Here is an 18,375-nt window from a genome sequence, read left to right on the forward strand (position 1 = left end):
AAAGGGCAGACTAGGAGAAGATGGTAAACACTTTCTAAACAATTTCCACAAAGAAGACAAGATTTATCTAATATAAACATAATACATGATAAGTGATCTCTAGTAGGGACAATATCATGATAGAATTTCCATGTCAGGAGAGTTTGTCTAGGCAAATTAGCATTGTTCCATAAAGAAAGAGTGGCAATTGTAGAAAGTAATTTAGGGAAAAGTTAAGTGAATGAGAGAGCTCATCACTTATATTTATAGAATCATAATAGAAACCCTAAAAAGGGTAATAAAATAATTACAGGGGTAATATAGGAAAATACAATAATAGTCTTGCCAACACTCCCCCTCAAGCTGGAGTGTTGGACTATAGATATCACACATACCCAGCTTGGACAAAACCTCTGAAAATAGTCTACTACTAACTGCCTTCGTGAGAAAGTCTGCAAGCTGCTGAGACGTCGGAACATATAAAGCACAAATCTATCTAGAAGTCACTTTCTCACGTAGAAAGTACCGATCAACCTCTATATGTCTAGTACGATCATGTTGCACAGGATTAGCCAAAATGCTAAGAGCAGACTTGTTGTCACAGTAAAGCGTCATCGGAAGAGAGACATGTAGATGAAAGTCTTGTAGAAGACATTTTAGCCATATCAGCTCACATACACCTTGGGCCATCGCCCTGTACTCTGCTTCAGCACTGGACCTAGAAACAACATCTTGTTTCTTACTCCGCCATGTAACCAAATTACCACCAATAGTGGTACAATACCCAGAAGTAGATCGACGATCAGATCTACAACCTGCATAGTCAGCATCAGTCCATGCCTCGACCCGAGAATGACCATTATCTCGAAACAAAAGGCCACATCCAGGACATCCTTTGAGATATCGAAGCACACAAATAGATGCCTGAAGATGAGGAAGGCGCGGCTTGTGCATAAACTGGCTGAAAACTCCAACCACATATGTAATATCAGGACGGGTAAGAGAAAGATAGAGGAGCTTCCCAAGAAGCCGCTGATACTGACCAATGTCGTCCAACAACTCCCCATCATAGTCGGTTAGGTGATGGTTCTGTTCAATAGGTGTCTCAGCAGGACGACATGCAAGTTGCCCTGAAGCAGAGAGAAGATCAAGAATATACTTTCTCTGAGAGATAAAAATACCATAACTAGAACGAGCAACCTCAATCCCAAGGAAGTAACGCAAGGGGCCGAGATCTTTCACCTGAAAGCGGGTACTAAGATAGGATTTCAGGTCACTAATACCCTGAACATCATCTCCAGTAATAATAATATCGTCCACATAAACAAGCAATACAACAATCTTCGTACCAGAGTGTCGAAGAAACAAGGTGTGGTCAGCTTGACTCTGAACATATCCATATGCGGTCATAGATGCAGGAAATGTTTCAGCCCAAGTGCGAGGAGACTGGTTAAGCCCATAGATAGACTTTTTCAACCGGCACACCAAGCCCGAAGTAGAAGAAGAACGGAAACCAGGTGGTGGAGACATATACACCTCTTCCTGTAAAGCCCCATTAAGAAAGGCATTTTTCACATCCATCTGAAAAAGGGGCCATGACTTGGACACAGCAAGAGAAAAAATAACTCGAATTGTATTCATCTTGGCCACAGGAGCAAAGGTCTCCTGATAATCATGAATATGTGCATACCCCTTAGCAACCAACCGAGCCTTGTACCTACTAACTGTTCCATCTGGGTTTTGTTTCACCGTGAAAACCCATTTATACCCGACTACTCTACAGCCAGACGGAAGAGAAACCAAGACCCAAGTATTATTGACCTCCAATGCATGTAATTCCTCCAACATTGCAGCCTTCCAATGAGGCCGGGCTAACGCCTCGCATGTGACGTGGTATATATCAACCAATGAGAGAGAAACCTGAAAAGATCTGTAACTAGGAGACAAACGATGATCTGAAGTATAATCAGTGATAGAATAAGCCACAGTATTAACATATCTAGCTTGCATTCCTGCAGTACGCTAACTTCTCTTTCCGAACAGCAATAGGTGGAGTATCAGTTCTATCAACAACCAGTAAATCAACATCAATAGTAACTGGTACAGAAGGGATAGGAGATGGCTCAATACCTGATAAAAGTGAATCAATGGCAAGTGGTGAAATTGGAGAAGCAGAAGATGTCGGGCAGTCTAGTGAAGAAGGTTGGCGCCCTGGATATCGACGAGTATAAACCTGTAAAGGAGGAGAAACCAAATGTGGAACTGGAGGGGAGACTATAGGCTCTGACTGAACACTCATCGAAAGTGGAAAAGAAATAGGAACCGAATGTGAATCCTCATGAGGAAAAGGGAGTATTGGAAACCACTCCCCTTGAGATAGAACATCACCTGAAAAGAAAGGAGCATGTTCAAAGAAGGTAACGTCCATGGAGATGAAACAACGACGCGATTAAGGGTGATAACACCGATAACCCTTCTGAGTATGAGAGTAACCCAGAAACACACATTTCAAGGCACATGGATCTAGTTTAGAGATAGACCTGGTGACTTGGACGAAACAAACACACCCATAAACACGAGGTGGGATTTGAAAATCAGAACGATCAGGATGAATAATGGAATACAGGGTGCGAAATCCAAGAGATCGAGATGGAGAACGGTTAATGAGATACACCGCAGTAAGGACAGCATCAGACCAGAAACGGGAAGGAACATTCATGCCAATAGACATAGCACGAGCAAGATCAAGGATATGACGGTTTTTTCTTTCTGACTTGCCATTTTGCTGTGGAGTCTGAGTGTTAGAGGTTTGATGCAAAATACCATTGGCCTCACAGAACTGTCGAAGACCATGAGACAGAAATTCCCCACCCTGATTGGAACGAAAGACTTTAACTGTTGTACCAAACTGTGTACGAACCATTGGAGTAAAACTCTGGAAAATGGAGGAGACGTAATCCTTGGATTTCATTAAATAAACCCAAGTACACCTAGAGAAATCGTCAATGAATAACACAAAATAACGAAATCCTAAAACAGAAGTGACCGGGGCAAGACCCCAAACATCGGAGTGCACAATATCAAACAAAGACGAAGTTTTATTACTACTTAATAGATAAGGGTTACAATGATGTTTAGCCAGTTCACATGTCTCACCAGATAGACTTGACATGGACACTTTGGAAAAGAAAGATGGAAACAAATAACGTAGATACTCAAAAGAAATATGACCTAAGCGGTGATGCCAACGTAACACCCGCTTTACATTTTCACTACCAGACGAAGACTCTAACTGGAGGGCATGGGGAGTGATTGAAGAAACAGGTCTATCCAGTACATATAAGCCACCCTCTTCACGTCCACTGCCAATCACCTTTTGCGACACCAGATCCCGAAAAACACAGTAAGATAGATAAAAGGTTACACTGTAGTTTACATCTTTGGTAAGTTTACTAACAGAAATAAGATTGGTGGTCAACTTGGGGACATGAAGAACATCAGGTAACAAAAAGGAATCAGTAACTGGGATACAACCCTGTCCTACAATAGGCGTTTCAGCCCCATTGGCAAGACGAAATGTCCGTTTCCAAGAACTAAATGCATAATTCCGAAAAAGAGAAGACATACCAGTCATATTATCAATGGCACCCGAATCAACAATCCAGGGTGAAGTACGAGATGCAAAAACACTATTGGCAGATGCAAAATTACCTGCATGAGAAGGTCCCGGTTGAGAAGACATAGAGAGAAATTGCCAGAACCTGCTGATCTCGTCCAAAGAAAGAGCACTAGAAGCAGAAGACTTTATGTACTAGAGTCAACAGATAGGTATGCTGAGGACTGAGATGTTGATCGTGGTGGTTGAAAAATAGGAGGACGACTGTGTAATTGATAATATGTTGCCTTTACATGCCCAAATCTACCACAATGATCACACTTCTTGTTTGGAGGACAAGAACTACCAGAGGCTGTTGGCAATGGCAAAAGCCCAAGTAATGGTGCACGGAAAGTTTGTGGAGGAACTGATGGTGGTGGCGGATAAGCATAACAGACTTCCATAGCAGAAGTCTCATACAGAAGACCAGGAGTATGAGGCACAGGCGCTCGACGACTCTAATCAGAGAGACAATAGGCACGTGCTTCCTCGAGAGTTGGGAACGGATGCTTGTCAAGCAGATGAACAACAACATACTCAAACTCAGGATTGAGCCCAGCAAGAAACTGAAATACTCGATTCTTCCCCACAATTTTTGCATAAATCTCTGCTGCATTAGCTGGTCATTCAATAAAACTATCATAATGAGATAGCTCTTCCCAACTAGATCGAAGTCTCGCATAGTACTCCCCAAGAGATCGAGTTCCCTGTTTGAAATTTCCAATCTCATCGGAAAGTTGGAAACTCCTTGCATTATTCTGTTTTTGAGAATATACTGTACGGAGATATTCTCAAATAAGATATGTAGTGTCTGTAAACAAATAGCTAGCAGAAATCGTTGGTTGCATAGAATTAATCAACTAAGTCCTCACCATAGAATCATCTAAGAACCACTTAGCATACCGGATCGGCAGTGCCTTTTTCGTGCCTTAAGAAATCCTATCTTTCCACGGCCTCCAACAAACAGTTTTACAGATTGTGCCCATCAAACATAGTTCAAACCATCTAGTAGTTGTAAGGTAATTTTCAAATTCGGATTATCATGAATAGGGTAGAAGGACTGGACATCTTCACCCGTTCTAAACGAAGAAACAGTCGAGATAATAGACTCATCACTATCAGTCATATCGATTAAATAATTACCTCAAAAATAATAAACAAATCTGAGATTTAGATCAACACCTATCGCATCTCGCGATTGGTTATAAAAAAGGAAAGACAGAAGAAAAGAAGAAAAAAAAAAAACGCGGAAGCTTAGGTTGTGATCAGAACAATTTGCTTTAATGGTTCTAATACCATGTACAAAATAATTTAGGAAAAAGTTAAGTGAATGAGAGAGCTCATCACTTATATTTATAGAATCATAATAGAAACCCTCGAAAGGGTAATAAAGTAATTACAGAGGTAATATGGGAAAATACAATAATAGCCTTGCTAACAGTAGTATGGTTTGCAAACATATTTTCAGGCATGCTTAGTTTATTATACATAGATTTAACATTACATATGCATTTTTTTGTAAGGTTCCAGTGTAAAGAGTCTACTATATTTCTAGTGGAGAGATAAACATTGTGAATATGCATGTAAGTTTCATGATCGAAGAGAGAATGTACAATAGAAGAATTCCATGTTCTACAGTGTTTGATTAATCAAATGTGAGACAGTAGTGTAATTAATATTAATATTAACAGGATATGATTGAGGGATTTTACCAAATGGTAGCCATGAGTCTTCCCATATATTTATGTTTGTACCTGTTCCAACATGTCATGTGGAATTGTCTCTAATAAGAGGTAGAATATACAACATACCTTGCCAGAACCAGGAGGATCCATTTTTTTTTGCAAGCTTGTAAGATGTTATTATGTGAAAAATACTTACTTTTGAGCTGTGAAGCTACTAAGGAATTTGGATTTGTTAGAATTTGCCAGAAAATTCTAATAAGGTGAGCCAAATTATTAAGTTTCGAATCTCTAATGCCAAGACCTCTGGCTCTTTTGGATTGACATATGAAGGACCAAGTTTTAAGATAACAGGGATTAGTTTTTTCTGGTTGTTTTCCCCACCAGAAATCTCTTTGAATGGCATTTATTTTTTCAGTAATTCCTATGGGTAAAAGGAAGGTGCTCATCTGATAGACAAGCATGGCAGAGCTTATGGACTTAATGAGGACTGTTCTTGCAGCTTGTGATAAAATTTTGCTTTTCCAACCAGAAATCTTCCTGTTCACTTTGAGGATTAAATCATTGAAAATTTCTGTTTTGGGCTGCCCAAGAAAGAGTTTTGTTCCCAAGTATTTTTTCCCCCGCTTCAATTCTTTTCATGTTAAGAACTTTTTGTATATCCACTACTTTTCAGCTGGGTAAATTTTTACTAAAGTGAACTCACGACTTTTCAAAATTAATTTCTTGTCCAGTGATATGACAGAAATCATTAAGGATAGCAAGAACAGAGTTTGCTTCCATAATGTCAACTCTACAGAAGATAAAAGCATCATATCATCTGCAAATAGCAGATGTGCAATGGGAGAACTGTTTTTAGCAATTTTAATCCCATGAATGTTATTTGCAGATACATGTTTATTTATGAGTCTAGAGAGGACTTCCATACACAAAATGAATAGAAGAGGGGACAAAGGATCACTTTGTCTAAGTCCTCTTTTAGATTTGAATTGACCATGAGGTGTACCATTAACAATGACAGAGAAGTGTGGTGAGGAAATACAGTTATGAACAAGGGAACTCAAATGTGGGTCAATTAGGGAGTTCATGATCTCAGTTAAGGTATTCCAGTTTATTCTGTCAAAAGCCTTTGACATGTCCACTTTGATTGTCATAAAACCAGAGATACCTTTAATTTTTTCGATCTTTTTCATGGTGTGTAAAATCTCATGTGCAAGGATAACATTATCAGAGATTTTCCTACCAGTAACATATGCATTTTGATAAGGTGATATGCAAGGAAAGAGAGAAGTTTTAAGCCTGTTAGCTAAAGTCTTGGAAATGATTTTATAATAGATGTTACATAAGCTAATAGGCCTAAAATCTTTACTGCTGGTAGAATTAACAGATTTTGGGATGAGAGCAATGTTACTATGGTTAAGCTTCTCAAGACTATGTGCAGAGATGAAAAAATTTGAAACCATTTTGAAAATGTCTTCATGTAAAAGATCCCATGATTTTTTAAAGAATAATGCAGGGAAACCATCTGACCTGGTGCTTTAAGTGCACCCATCCCAAAAAGAGCAGACTTAACCTCCTGTTTGGTGATTGGAAGAACAAGGGCATCATTTTCATCTTGTGTAATGATAGGGGGGAAAGGGTGTCGTCATTAAGAAAATTTTGAAAGTGAGACACCAGAGTTTTACCATTGAGGGATGAGGATGAGACCCATGATCCATGTTCAGTTTTCAAGTGGTCGATCCTATTGTATTTTCTGTGTATCAGGTCTTCATATGAAAATACATTATATTTCTGTCACCCTCTTTTATGTCTACATCCCTATACTTTTGTTTCCAGAAACTATCTCTGAGTTAGGCTTGTGTTGCAACTAACTTGGTTTGTAGATTTAAGCAGATGACTTTGATCGTGTGCTTTACAGTTTAAGAAAAAAAAACCCCTAATAATTAAAATCTTAATTTTAGATCTATTGCATATATTGGTGGTTTGGGTGTAGGGAGAAAGGTATATCATTCCATATTTCTATCACCCTAATTATTCCAACAAGTATTTCAAAGAGTACAAGACAAATCCTGGTTTCGTTTGAAAAAATTTCTAGGTTTCATTGAAGCATTTTGCATTTACACGTGAAGTCATGAAGATGGAAGTCATCATTATGACACAGATTAAGGTGTGGACTTATGAGGAAGGGACTTAAGACTGCAATGTAGAGAGCAAGGTGTATCAAGGGTAGTGCGCTAAAATAAGCTAGCTACCCTACTTTGTTGGTGCCTGGTGGAAGATGAAAGATATTCTTTGGCAATACAGGATTAGTGCTTAGAACAATTTCTTCCCTTATGTACAAAACTGTGCATTAGCAACAGAAGCCATACATGCCATAATATATAATTCCCACAAATAAAACTTGAGATCTAATTACGTGTGGCTCATTTCTAGCTTTTTAATGAACATTGCTTGAGCAACCTAACGACGATTTGGCCTCGGCTATTTGCCAGCATCCATATTAGCTCAAAGAGAGTAACTCTCAAAGACAAAAATGAAGAAACAATCACTCTCAAATCCACCTTTTTTTTACAATCACTCACAAAGTCCACAGAGATTTTAGGACAAGTATACTCCTAACCCACGAAATAAAAACCGGCCTGAGTGGTAAAAAGCCTGACACAAAATTAAAAAAACGGCCTGACCCAACCAAAACGACCCAGCATATGTAGTATAAACAGTTGTTGTTTATACCTCAATATGAGCTATGACCAATCACTGGGCATACCTCAACATAATGTATGATTAGTAAAAAAACATATATTGGAGAATGTATTGTTCATACCTCAACATAAGTTATGAGCAATCTTTGTTTATACCTCAACATAATGTATGAGGTATATTCACTTATTTTTAGAGACAAACATTGTTCATATATGAGGAGGTATGAACCAAAACAACATAAAAAGACAAATCGGAAGATATTAATTTCAAATCGAGACTATTTGGAGAGTGATTTTGGCACAGGATTGGTCCTCTGGACCAATTTCTTGTATTAGCTTACCAGAAAAAGAAAAAAAAAAAACAAAACAAAACCAGGTGTGTAGATAGAATTTGTAACTAGAGCTAGCCTAAGCATTAGTTTACGGGTACACGGCGCATTGGCGCCAGTAATTATTAGGCTTTCGCTTGTTTTGAGCTCTTCTAAATACAATTTTGCATCTGTGTCAGGATTTCAGGTACACCAGTATTTTTTCACTCAGGTATATAATGTTCTGGATAGTAACGTTGATCAGCTCCAGGCCTCCAGCATTCATCTAATTATGTTTGGCATGGCATTTAATGATGATCCATGCAGGTTTCATGAGTTACCAGAGTTTGATGAAGCAAAGAGGAATTGCCGTACACATTTGGCTGGACATAACGAAAGACGCAGGAAGAGCGCTGAATCTCATGGAGAAAGTTCAAGCCAGTGTTCTAAAAAACGCTAGGCGGTAGTCGGGCGGTGGGAGAGTTTAGTGCCTTCCTAAGCTGGGTTTCTTCTAGGTGCCTAGACGGGCTAGGCGCTAGACGGTTTTTTTTCCTAATATATATAGTAATACACATATACTACAAGAAATAAAGAAAATCATTTACTATAATTCAAAAAATAAACACAAACAAAAATACTTATTACAAAAATGTGTAATAGTTGAAGAATATTGACTTCATATAAAAACATACTCTTTGTTACAGTGACATAATTTACATTAGACTTAAGTATTTTAAACTCATTTAAATCTTAAGCCTACACGGGCCTTTATTTTTCGACATTTAATCATTAAAAAAAAAAAAAAAACTTGACTGGACCGCCTAGAGGCCGCCTAGCCCGCCTAATCGGTCTGCCTAGACCCGCCTAGTCGGTTCACCGATTTTTTAAACGACTAGGGCCTAGGCAAGTCGGTTAGGCACCGCCTAGAGACCGCCTAGGCGGCCGCCTAGACCGATTTTTAGAACAGTGGTTCAAGCCATAAAGATGAGGCCTCATTCGAAGGAAAACAAGCGCATTCAGGCAAGCCAAAGTGGGAGATCTCCAAACCATCAGAAAAGGACTACCATCATTTCCAGATCAGATAAGATCTAACTAGGTGTTCGGTTGCTCGCTGTCTTCGGTTACCAAAGAAGTGTCACTAAAACATATACTACCGTTATAGCTCTATGACTATCATATTTATCTCATACTTATGTTCGATATGCTTCTAGTAGGTGATGTGGTACGTAACTGTTAAAAACTCTAAAATATTTAACTCTTGGATCATTTCTATTTTCTAATGTGTTTTGTGAGCTTGCTCAGCATACACCAGAACTGTAATTCGAATGCCCAGTAGCTATTTATATTTGATAAAGTTCACGCCAATCTCTAACTCATTATCACATGAGTTTGCTGTCCCCTGTCACTGTGTGCATGTGCTTCAGTTCTAAAAACGAAATTCTCACCTGACAGAATATTTTCATTCCCTTCAACCGAAATATCTCCTATAAAAATTTCTCCAAAGTTTTTCTAGTGGCAAAACTTCCCTTGTTTGCTCCTAAGTCATAACTCATAGTAAGCATCACAGAAAAATTTGATTGTCACAAAAGGACCATAATGACATGTGCTAACGGAGTTACTAAATGCATATGATCTCTCCCTCCCCTCATTTGACCTTAAATAGGAGCTCAGGTCCGCACCAACCATTTAAGTTTGAAAGATTTGCAAGATCCCATCCTAGTGCTAAGTGCTAAGGTTGGCAGAATTCTAACACATGCATCGTCCATTCAAGTTCGGGTACTGCATCTTGTATTTTAGAACTACTAAATTGATACCCATTATAGGCACCACGCACTACCAGCCATGAAAGTGTATGGACCATCTGTATCTACTCTCTTAAATTATTACACGATGTAGGATACATCTACTCTCAACTTCATACATGAATCATTTAAATTGTGTCTACTCCTTTCTCAGAATAAAACTGAAAAAAAAACGTACTTGAGTATAAAACATAATTGATACCAACTTAAATTTTTCTTTCTATTATTCAAACTCACCACAAACAACTCAGCCGGAATCCTGATGCCATTAACGGTGTGATATGAGGAGTCTTTCACCAGAACTGCACCAGATTCTCTTCCTTTCTGACTATAAATATCTACACCTTTCATATCATAAATCCCCTCCTCCATGGAGAAGCTCCCTACCTCGATACTTTCTGCCGATAAGCCAAAACCTGATAACAGCACAAAAGGAAAATATTGCAAAGCATTAGACATCTCGAAGAACCATTTGTTCAAGCGGAACAAAGAGTAAAAATAATATTAGAATTCTGTGTAGAACACTTCAACCAGATGGCCTCCACTAAAGTTGCAACTAGCTAGCAGCTCTCCCAATGTTTCTTGCTCCTCCACCAGTTGCAGCTTATCTTTGTTTGGATCAAGATTGGGAATCGATTCATCTGATGATGGGCTGAAACGAGGCTCTTTAACAACCAAAATTTCAACTTCTTCAGCTTGCAGCTGAGTCTGGAGAGCAACAAACTGTGTACAATACATGCATCATGAATGTTTGCTTGTAACTAAAAGCAAAAGAACCTCAAAACTAATATACAGTGATTGAAAATTTTACTTGATTCAGGTATCCAACAGTTAGTGTTGGCCGGCAACAAAGGAATGGCTCCTCCAAGCTTGGTACACTTTGTTCATCCAACGGAACAACAATAAGATGTATGTCCAACTGAATATAGCAACAAAAGTATCACACCATCATGTCAGCAAATACAGAAGAAGCCAAACAAGTAACCAAACCAATAGAGTCCATCTATACCTTATCCAAGTTCTCCTCTGTGCTTCGGAGGTAATCAACCAACTTTGCAATGCGGTTCCTTCCATTCTTACCATTCCCACTTACACTTCCATATCGAGTGTGACTCCGGACACCGCCCCTGCCCCAAGCGAGCACTTCTGGGCTGCCTAGGAGTCCAGGAGATGCCACTGTACTTTCTCTGTTTACTTCAAAATCATCATTTCCATCACAGCCTCCATCTGCATCAACAGCTGAAGAGGGCTGAGAGAACCTTGGCCCTGACCATCTCTTGCACCTTTTTGACTTAATCTCTGCACTACGCTCATCGGCAGAAGATGAATCTCTCCCTCCCTCATTACCATTTCCATCTTCTTCATCATCAGACCCCTGAAGTTCGGCAGCTCTACTGTTTCTGCTACTTCTGCCTCTCCGCCCCCGTGACCTCTTCATAAATGCAGCTACAGCTTTGGCTGTCGTACGTTTTTTACCTAGGGCTTCTGTTTGCCGCCGAAATGTCTGGGCTATGGATGCCTGGATCTATCGGATGAAATCTCAAGTTAGGGACTGATATAACAATGACTTGTCCAGTGATCATGGGTGTGCGCATGCACAGGTTCTCCAAATGAAGATCTTAGTTACAAGGTCGAGCATGTGAAGGTTACATATTTAAAAACCAAAGAGCTAGCCCTTACATCTAAATTCTTTAAAGATCGCTCTACTAACTATTGCATATTCTTCCCTTGCTCTTGTAAATATTGTGAAAGAAGTTAACATCGTCAATGTTGTGAAGTAACTTTTTCACAAATACTTTCAAATAAGTAAATTTACCTGTTTATTGCGTGACTTTTCTTCATCACGGAACGCCAGTTCCTGAGCAAGACGGAGGGAAAGAAAACCTCAAAATGTAAAAATACAGTTTAGAACCCGATAAGAAATACAACAACCTATCAATTTCAATTGATTTAGTACCTCTGCCTCGTACTTGTCTATATCTTGATACAAAGCTGCAATGAGCGCATCATAATTTGGATCATCCCTCAAAGAACGTCGGCTTGCACAATGTGTGCGGCATGCAGGACATTCATTATTTCTGTGAGAAGTTGGTTTGTCAGTCAATAAGGAATAGCGTTAGCTTGCAGATCCACCAAATGTTTATAGTTGAAAGATAATAACTGGAAGTGGTTTTGAGGAGGGATAAGTTCATACAATCAGACAAAAGAAAAGAGAGGGGGGGGGATTCTGTACATCCCCACCTATGTATGAAGTATCTGGTACATATTAAGCATAGACTACTCAATTTTAATCATCACGGACGCCTCCGTGAAATTTAGTTGGTTGTTTACATTTCTTAATGTTATAGAGAGCTACCCAAAAGACAACATTTGTTGGTGGAAAAAAATTACCATTGTAATGAAGAGGATCTTTTTTTCTAAAGAATGTTTATTGGGACAACACATGAAGTTTAGTGGATGGACAAAAATTAAAAAGAAACTTAAAAACTTGTTTGTTGGCCCATATTGAATCACATTACAAGTTTGACTTGTCTTCACCACTTACCCCACCCCCCATCCCTTCTGAAAGATCCCTAATTAAACATAAATAAATATTTATAACACCAGATAACATAAAAAATGAATATTTGATAACAGGTATTGCATTACATTTCTCACATGTATCATAATCATAATGTAAGAAATGATCACAGACTTCACCTTTACTTGGTAAAACTAGTGAATTAGTAGAAGACCTTTGAATTCTGTAAAAGTTGGAGATTAATAGAACCTTTAGAGATTATGAAAATGATATAACAACCTATATTCCATAGATACTACAATGATATAGGACCTGACATAAAACAGGTCTAGCAGCTAAGATAGATAGCAAGAGATTTCCAATGTCAATGAATCCGGTCAAGATAAGAGGACAATTTATACACACCCCATTCGCATTGACTTGTCAATGCACTCCCGACAGAAGCGATGAAGGCATTCCATCACAGTTCTCGTCTTTCTAATTATACCTAATACATAAGAGAAGGAACAAGCTTAGAGTTAGCTTAATCCAAAACCAATATTTACACAAATATAGCAACTAAATTAGACAAGACGAGAAGCAGAACTGGTTTATTTTTTATATTCTTCAATAGGATAAGTTTATTAGTGTGCAAGTAGGTTTTGAAAGCAAACAACCACAAACTTCACCAACTAAACTGGCAGAGTCATACATCAAACTTTCACATGGGGCAGTTGCCCCACCTCCCTCAAATGTAGCTCCTCCAGTGTCAAAGGGTAAGTGAACTAGTCCTTTTCAAGTCATCGAAGAAGAAATGAGATCTTTGTTTGGCACAATTCTTAGGCCCATAAAGATAAAATAAAAAATAAGCAATAAAAGTACGGAGAGTTGAGAAATTAAAAAGAAGGAACCAAAATTGTTCCTTCATAAAATCACTTCAACGGATGGAAGGAGAGATAAATGGGACGCCTTCTTTGTTGACAAGAGTCCAAGAAAGGCTCAAACAAGGAAATAGCATCACACAAAAAATTTCATCAGATCGGAAGTCCACAAAATTGAGATTCGAAGAGATCGATAGGCTTGCTTTGGAAATTTATCATTCAGAGAAAGGATAGATCACCTCCAATATAAAATTTGAACATAAGATGTTTAATCTAATTCCACTTGTCTTTGTTGCACTCTTTTCTAATAAAAAAGTTTCGCTGGTCATCTAATTTACTTATCTGTGATGAGAGGGCAGTGCATATGACGTTTAATTAATTAGTAAGAGCACACCTTTGTGCATCTCATCTTGTTGCAGCCCACAAGATACTAAGATATTAAGTCTTATTTACGTGAAAAATAGATAAAATTATAGGATGTGAATATATCTTATGGCCTCCCTATGTTAAGCATTGCTATCAAAAACATGGTCATATGTGGATAGTGCCCAAAGAATGCAAACTTTTCTCTTTCCCCCAGTGAAAAAGAAAGAGCAGGGGGGATATAAAGGAAATGAAGCACACCAGTCAACAACAAACGTTTGAGAAATCAAAACTAGGACCAAATTCAGAATAAAGAAAGCAAACATCTGGGACATGAAGTCAAGAAGTTGCAACCAAGTATGACTCTTAGAAGTTGTTACTTTGACACATCATAGTTGATGTGAAATTCATATTTACACAATAGCTCACAGTAAAATGATATCATCAAAATGAAATGATAATCTTATATAAGCCACGGAATTATGCTCAATGAAGCAAATAATGTGAAGTCTGATCATAAGAGAAAAAAACACCACATGACAATACCTAAACAGATAGGGCACTGTACTTCTTTGCGCATATCTGCTAAGTTTACTGATACATATCTGCAAAAACACAGAGCATGGGAATAAATATTATATTCATACGCGAGAAAATTCTTATATAGAAAAAGGTTTACCAACTGGTTTAGGTGAACAGAAGCCAAAGGCAGAAAAAAAATCAACATACTGCATAGCAAAATTTTCATGTGTTTATGAGATTCCCTTACAGGTGTCATTGTGCAAGCATGTTTATGGGCCTTTCAACAATGAATACATACTGTAGTAGCTATGTATAATGTAGATACAGAAACCTCTTAAACTTTGAAGCATCCAACTAAAAAGCAATTGGCGATGAGTGGAGCTTGTCCAGGTACATATAGACTGATGGGCAACGTGTTAATGTGGGAGTGTGGGGCTAAATGTCTCAATATGCTCCCTTGGTGTGGCTTGACTTGAGAAAAACACGTGGACTTTTATTTTAGCGGGTGCGTCAGAGCACACATGGGCCCTTTGGCCCCAATACTGAAATAGCATGCTCTGATACATACTTTTTCCTGGAGGGGAACTGTTGAAAAGTCTTTCGGGTCTCTTGATATGTTTTGAGTCCCTTTCAAAATTCAAGAATAGCAACAACCAAATGCCCTAATTTACACATCACTTTTGACCTTATTCGGCTGTACTAGTTAGATGTAAATATGGGTTCAATGTCATCTTGTATCTCATCCATAAAGAGAATTGTGAGGGTACTTACAAGTTGTAATGGACACACCCCCCTAGTGGCATAAGATTTCCTCAGCAAGAATACTGTTTAAAGCTTCTTAAATATGCCCACTTCTTCAGTCTCTAAACGTTGGGGGTACGTGGACCCAAAAACTTAGTCCCACGTCAACAAGCTGAAGCTCATCAATGTAGAATATGAGTGATTTTTTAAGACCTCAACAAGTACCGATGCCTTTTCAGTCAAAACACCACACCTGTGGAGCAATGCTCTTGCAGTGCAAGCCGAAAGGTGGCTTATTAAGTAGGGACAATGTCAGTGCTACGAAAGACCCTTTCGGGGCCCGACAAAGATTAATTCCATCCGAAGACCAAATGTACAAAACAATATGAGCAATATCATATGCCTTGAAACTGATGCACATATACTCCCACCAATAAGTCCCAGTACAACAATCTTACTTTCCCTTTCAACCACAAAACCAGAAAATTGCTTCGCGACCAACTCTTATTTTCATAACACTCTATCATGTAAAAATTAGGAAGGATATCCTCGAGGAAATCTTGAAGACCCTTTGAGACCTTATTCTCTCCAAAGTGGTTGTATGCGGATAAGAACTTCATGCTGATATAGACCACAGAAGAAGTGATAATCCATATGTTCCTTTTGAGTCTTAAATGCATATAAACCTGTTTGTGTTAGCAAGACCTCTTATCCTCTAGTAGGCAGCGGTATGATTTGAAGAAAACAAAAGGTAGCTATTTGAAGATCTACTTGCAGGGGAAGAGAGTAGCTTCCTACTGAAAAATAAGCGAGCACATAAACAAAGATATTGTAGGGACAATCAGCCAATAATCAGTTTCACTCTTTGATCGAGCAACTTCAAATGGAATTCCATACAAGATCCAAGAGCTGAAGAAACAACAGTTTCAAATCACTCGCTAAAGTTTCAAAATTCACTATTGCCCCAAATTTAGAACTGTTTGATGTCTACTTTTAGCTTGAAGCTCAACTTCGACATCAATCTGAAACTTGTGATGTCTTAAATCCATTTCTTCATTGTAATTCAAAGTATCATCTCTAGATCATGAGCCAACTTCCCAACTCCTAGTGAAAGTGTTATGTTGATGGCTGTTGCTCCTTACTGGTGATAGCATAAAAAAAAAAAACATAAAACTAAAAGAAGCTCTGTTCACTTTTAACAATTTATCCCCATCGAAAGCACCAAATTACCGTTCTACGCGAGAATCCAAACACAGCAACTACAATTAAGGAAAACTAAAAACGAAGTCATACATGCAAAGTATCAGGCAACTCATGTGCATGAGATCAAACGAGAAAGTGAGAAAAAAGATATACAATTTGACAACATGAAGATCGTCTAAGCTGAGAATAAGAAGTTGTGAATGTATTGATATCGCATACATGCAAATAATCAAGCAATTCATATGCATGAAAGCATAACAAGAAACAGATCTCAACAATCAAGAAAGAGATCGAGACGTTGGAAGAAGAACGTATAAAAAAAAAAAAACTTACTCGTCCTTATTACTACCGTCTTCATCATCTTTATACGATCCGTTAGTAGATTCTGTCAAACATGAATAAACATAACAGATAACAGATAACAGATCAGATAATGTTTGTTAAGACCAAGATCGATGACGACACGTATGCAGATAGATAGATAGATATCATTTCACCTTCTTCTTCTTCTTCTTCTTCTTCTTCTTCTTCTCCTTCTTGTTCTTCTTGTTCTTCTTCCTGTTCTTGTTCCTGTTCTTGTTCTTGTTCTTCGTCATCATCTTCTTGCTCTTGTTCTTGTTGTTCTACGTCTTCCTGTTTTATAAGTTGTAAACATTGATCGAAATTGTCAGCTGAAGAACGTTTCTGAGCTGGCATTGCTGACTAACTAACTAATTTATAAGTTATACAACAAACAAGAAGAATGAGAGAGAGAGAGTGTTCGGGCTGTGCTTCTCGCTCGCTTTCTCGGAGTCGAGGAGGAATGAACTTGTTTTGTTTTTTTTTTTTTTTGGTTGATTGTTTCTTTGCCTTTCTTGTTGATGTCGCGTGCGTGCGTGCGTGCTGAAGAGAGTGGAATCGGCGACTCACTTTTACATTTCACACACACACTAACCACACGCCGTAAGGTATTTTAAATAGAGGATTCGTAACTTCACCGGGTGGACATTAGATCAAATATTCAAATCAAGTGTGTTTAGGTATTAATTATTCACCTCGTAGTTTTCGATATCCCCGTCATACCTTTGATAACCTCAAGCACGGCCTTTGCCAGCCACCAAAGTCTTCAAAACCTAAAATCAAATAAGTAAAACTAATAATGTGGATTAAATCGGTTCCAAACTTTGCATATGAAAAACATTTGTCAAAGACGTGTCCCCGAGAAGTTTTTTTTTTTTTTTTTTTTTTTTTGCAAAAATAAAAACGGTTTTAAATTAATATAAGAAAGAAATAGCTATTTACATTCCTCTCTAAGACTCTCAGTCTCCTCTAACTCATTTACCTACAACTCTCTGCCTATGACATAAGCTATATAAGACACCCTTAACATATTGTCATCATCTACTACGGTTCACACAATTCTTGTGTATTTTTTCCCTCTCTTGTCCTCCAAAATAATCTTTGTCATTCCCTCATCTAGGGGTGATGTGGAGTATATTGTCCTTGTACTCCTTCCATGATTGTCAGGTACTCTGCTGCTTTATTAGACTCTTTATGAACTAGTACCATGACTACTTCTGTAAACTCACCTATACTATCCTGTATGTACCACTGTACTTGTACCCCTACGAACGACAATCATTGGGTACCACTATAAGAGCCGGCCACTAACGGGCGGGCTTTGCTAGCCCGCCATGTGGGCCCCGCTTTGTCTACTAATGTGGCATTCGGGCATGCCCTCTATTAAAGCAATGACACCGCCCACTAATATGACACCCAAGTTATATATAGCAGGTGGGAGATATGTCAAGGGATTTTTTCATATGAAGCTTTAGGAAAGATTTCATACAAAGAGGGAAATATCTCATCAAATAAGGAAAGGGTATTTTTTAGCAATAAGATTCCTATAAATACCCAACAATCATTTCAAACAAAGAACTACGTGCATTTTTGAGACTTGATTCCGTGAGAACAATTTGGATAATGAGGCTGACCATTGGTGGTACAAATCTCTCACTCCATATCAACCTCTCCAACAAGATCATTAGTGTGTTTGCG

The 18,375-nt window shown here is 38.3% G+C and overlaps 1 protein-coding gene across 1 annotated transcript; it reads right to left on the reverse strand.

Annotated features, from left to right (window-relative positions):
* Positions 1 to 10,087: 10,087 nt before the first annotated feature.
* Positions 10,088 to 17,173, reverse strand: LOC147476530 (putative E3 ubiquitin-protein ligase RING1a). The gene is made up of 10 exons (XM_086583206.1): positions 16,836 to 17,173; positions 16,672 to 16,723; positions 14,419 to 14,477; positions 13,055 to 13,136; positions 12,086 to 12,206; positions 11,945 to 11,986; positions 11,138 to 11,653; positions 10,940 to 11,047; positions 10,660 to 10,851; positions 10,088 to 10,544 (listed from the first exon to the last, which is right to left on the reverse strand). The coding sequence occupies exons 1-10, from the start codon at positions 17,032 to 17,034 to the stop codon at positions 10,512 to 10,514; spliced, it is 1,404 nt and encodes a 467-aa protein (XP_086439332.1). The 5' UTR covers positions 17,035 to 17,173; the 3' UTR covers positions 10,088 to 10,511.
* Positions 17,174 to 18,375: the final 1,202 nt, after the last annotated feature.

The sequence above is a fragment of the Coptis chinensis genome, chromosome 9 (genome assembly GCF_015680905.1).
Source record: "Coptis chinensis isolate HL-2020 chromosome 9, ASM1568090v1, whole genome shotgun sequence".
Lineage (NCBI taxonomy): Eukaryota > Viridiplantae > Streptophyta > Magnoliopsida > Ranunculales > Ranunculaceae > Coptis > Coptis chinensis.

What these genes read in the sequence shown, in the direction of transcription:
- LOC147476530 (XM_086583206.1), bottom strand. Translation starts at nt 17,034, where the DNA reads ATGCCAGCTCAGAAACGTTCTTCAGCTGACAATTTCGATCAATGTTTA. An exon ending in GACGGTAGTAATAAGGACGA is followed by an intron (nt 14,478 to 16,671) that starts GTAAGTTTTTTT and finishes GTGTTTTTGCAG; the next exon opens with ATATGTATCAGTAAACTTAG. An exon ending in CAGAGGAGAACTTGGATAAG is followed by an intron (nt 11,048 to 11,137) that starts GTATAGATGGAC and finishes TGCTATATTCAG; the next exon opens with TTGGACATACATCTTATTGT.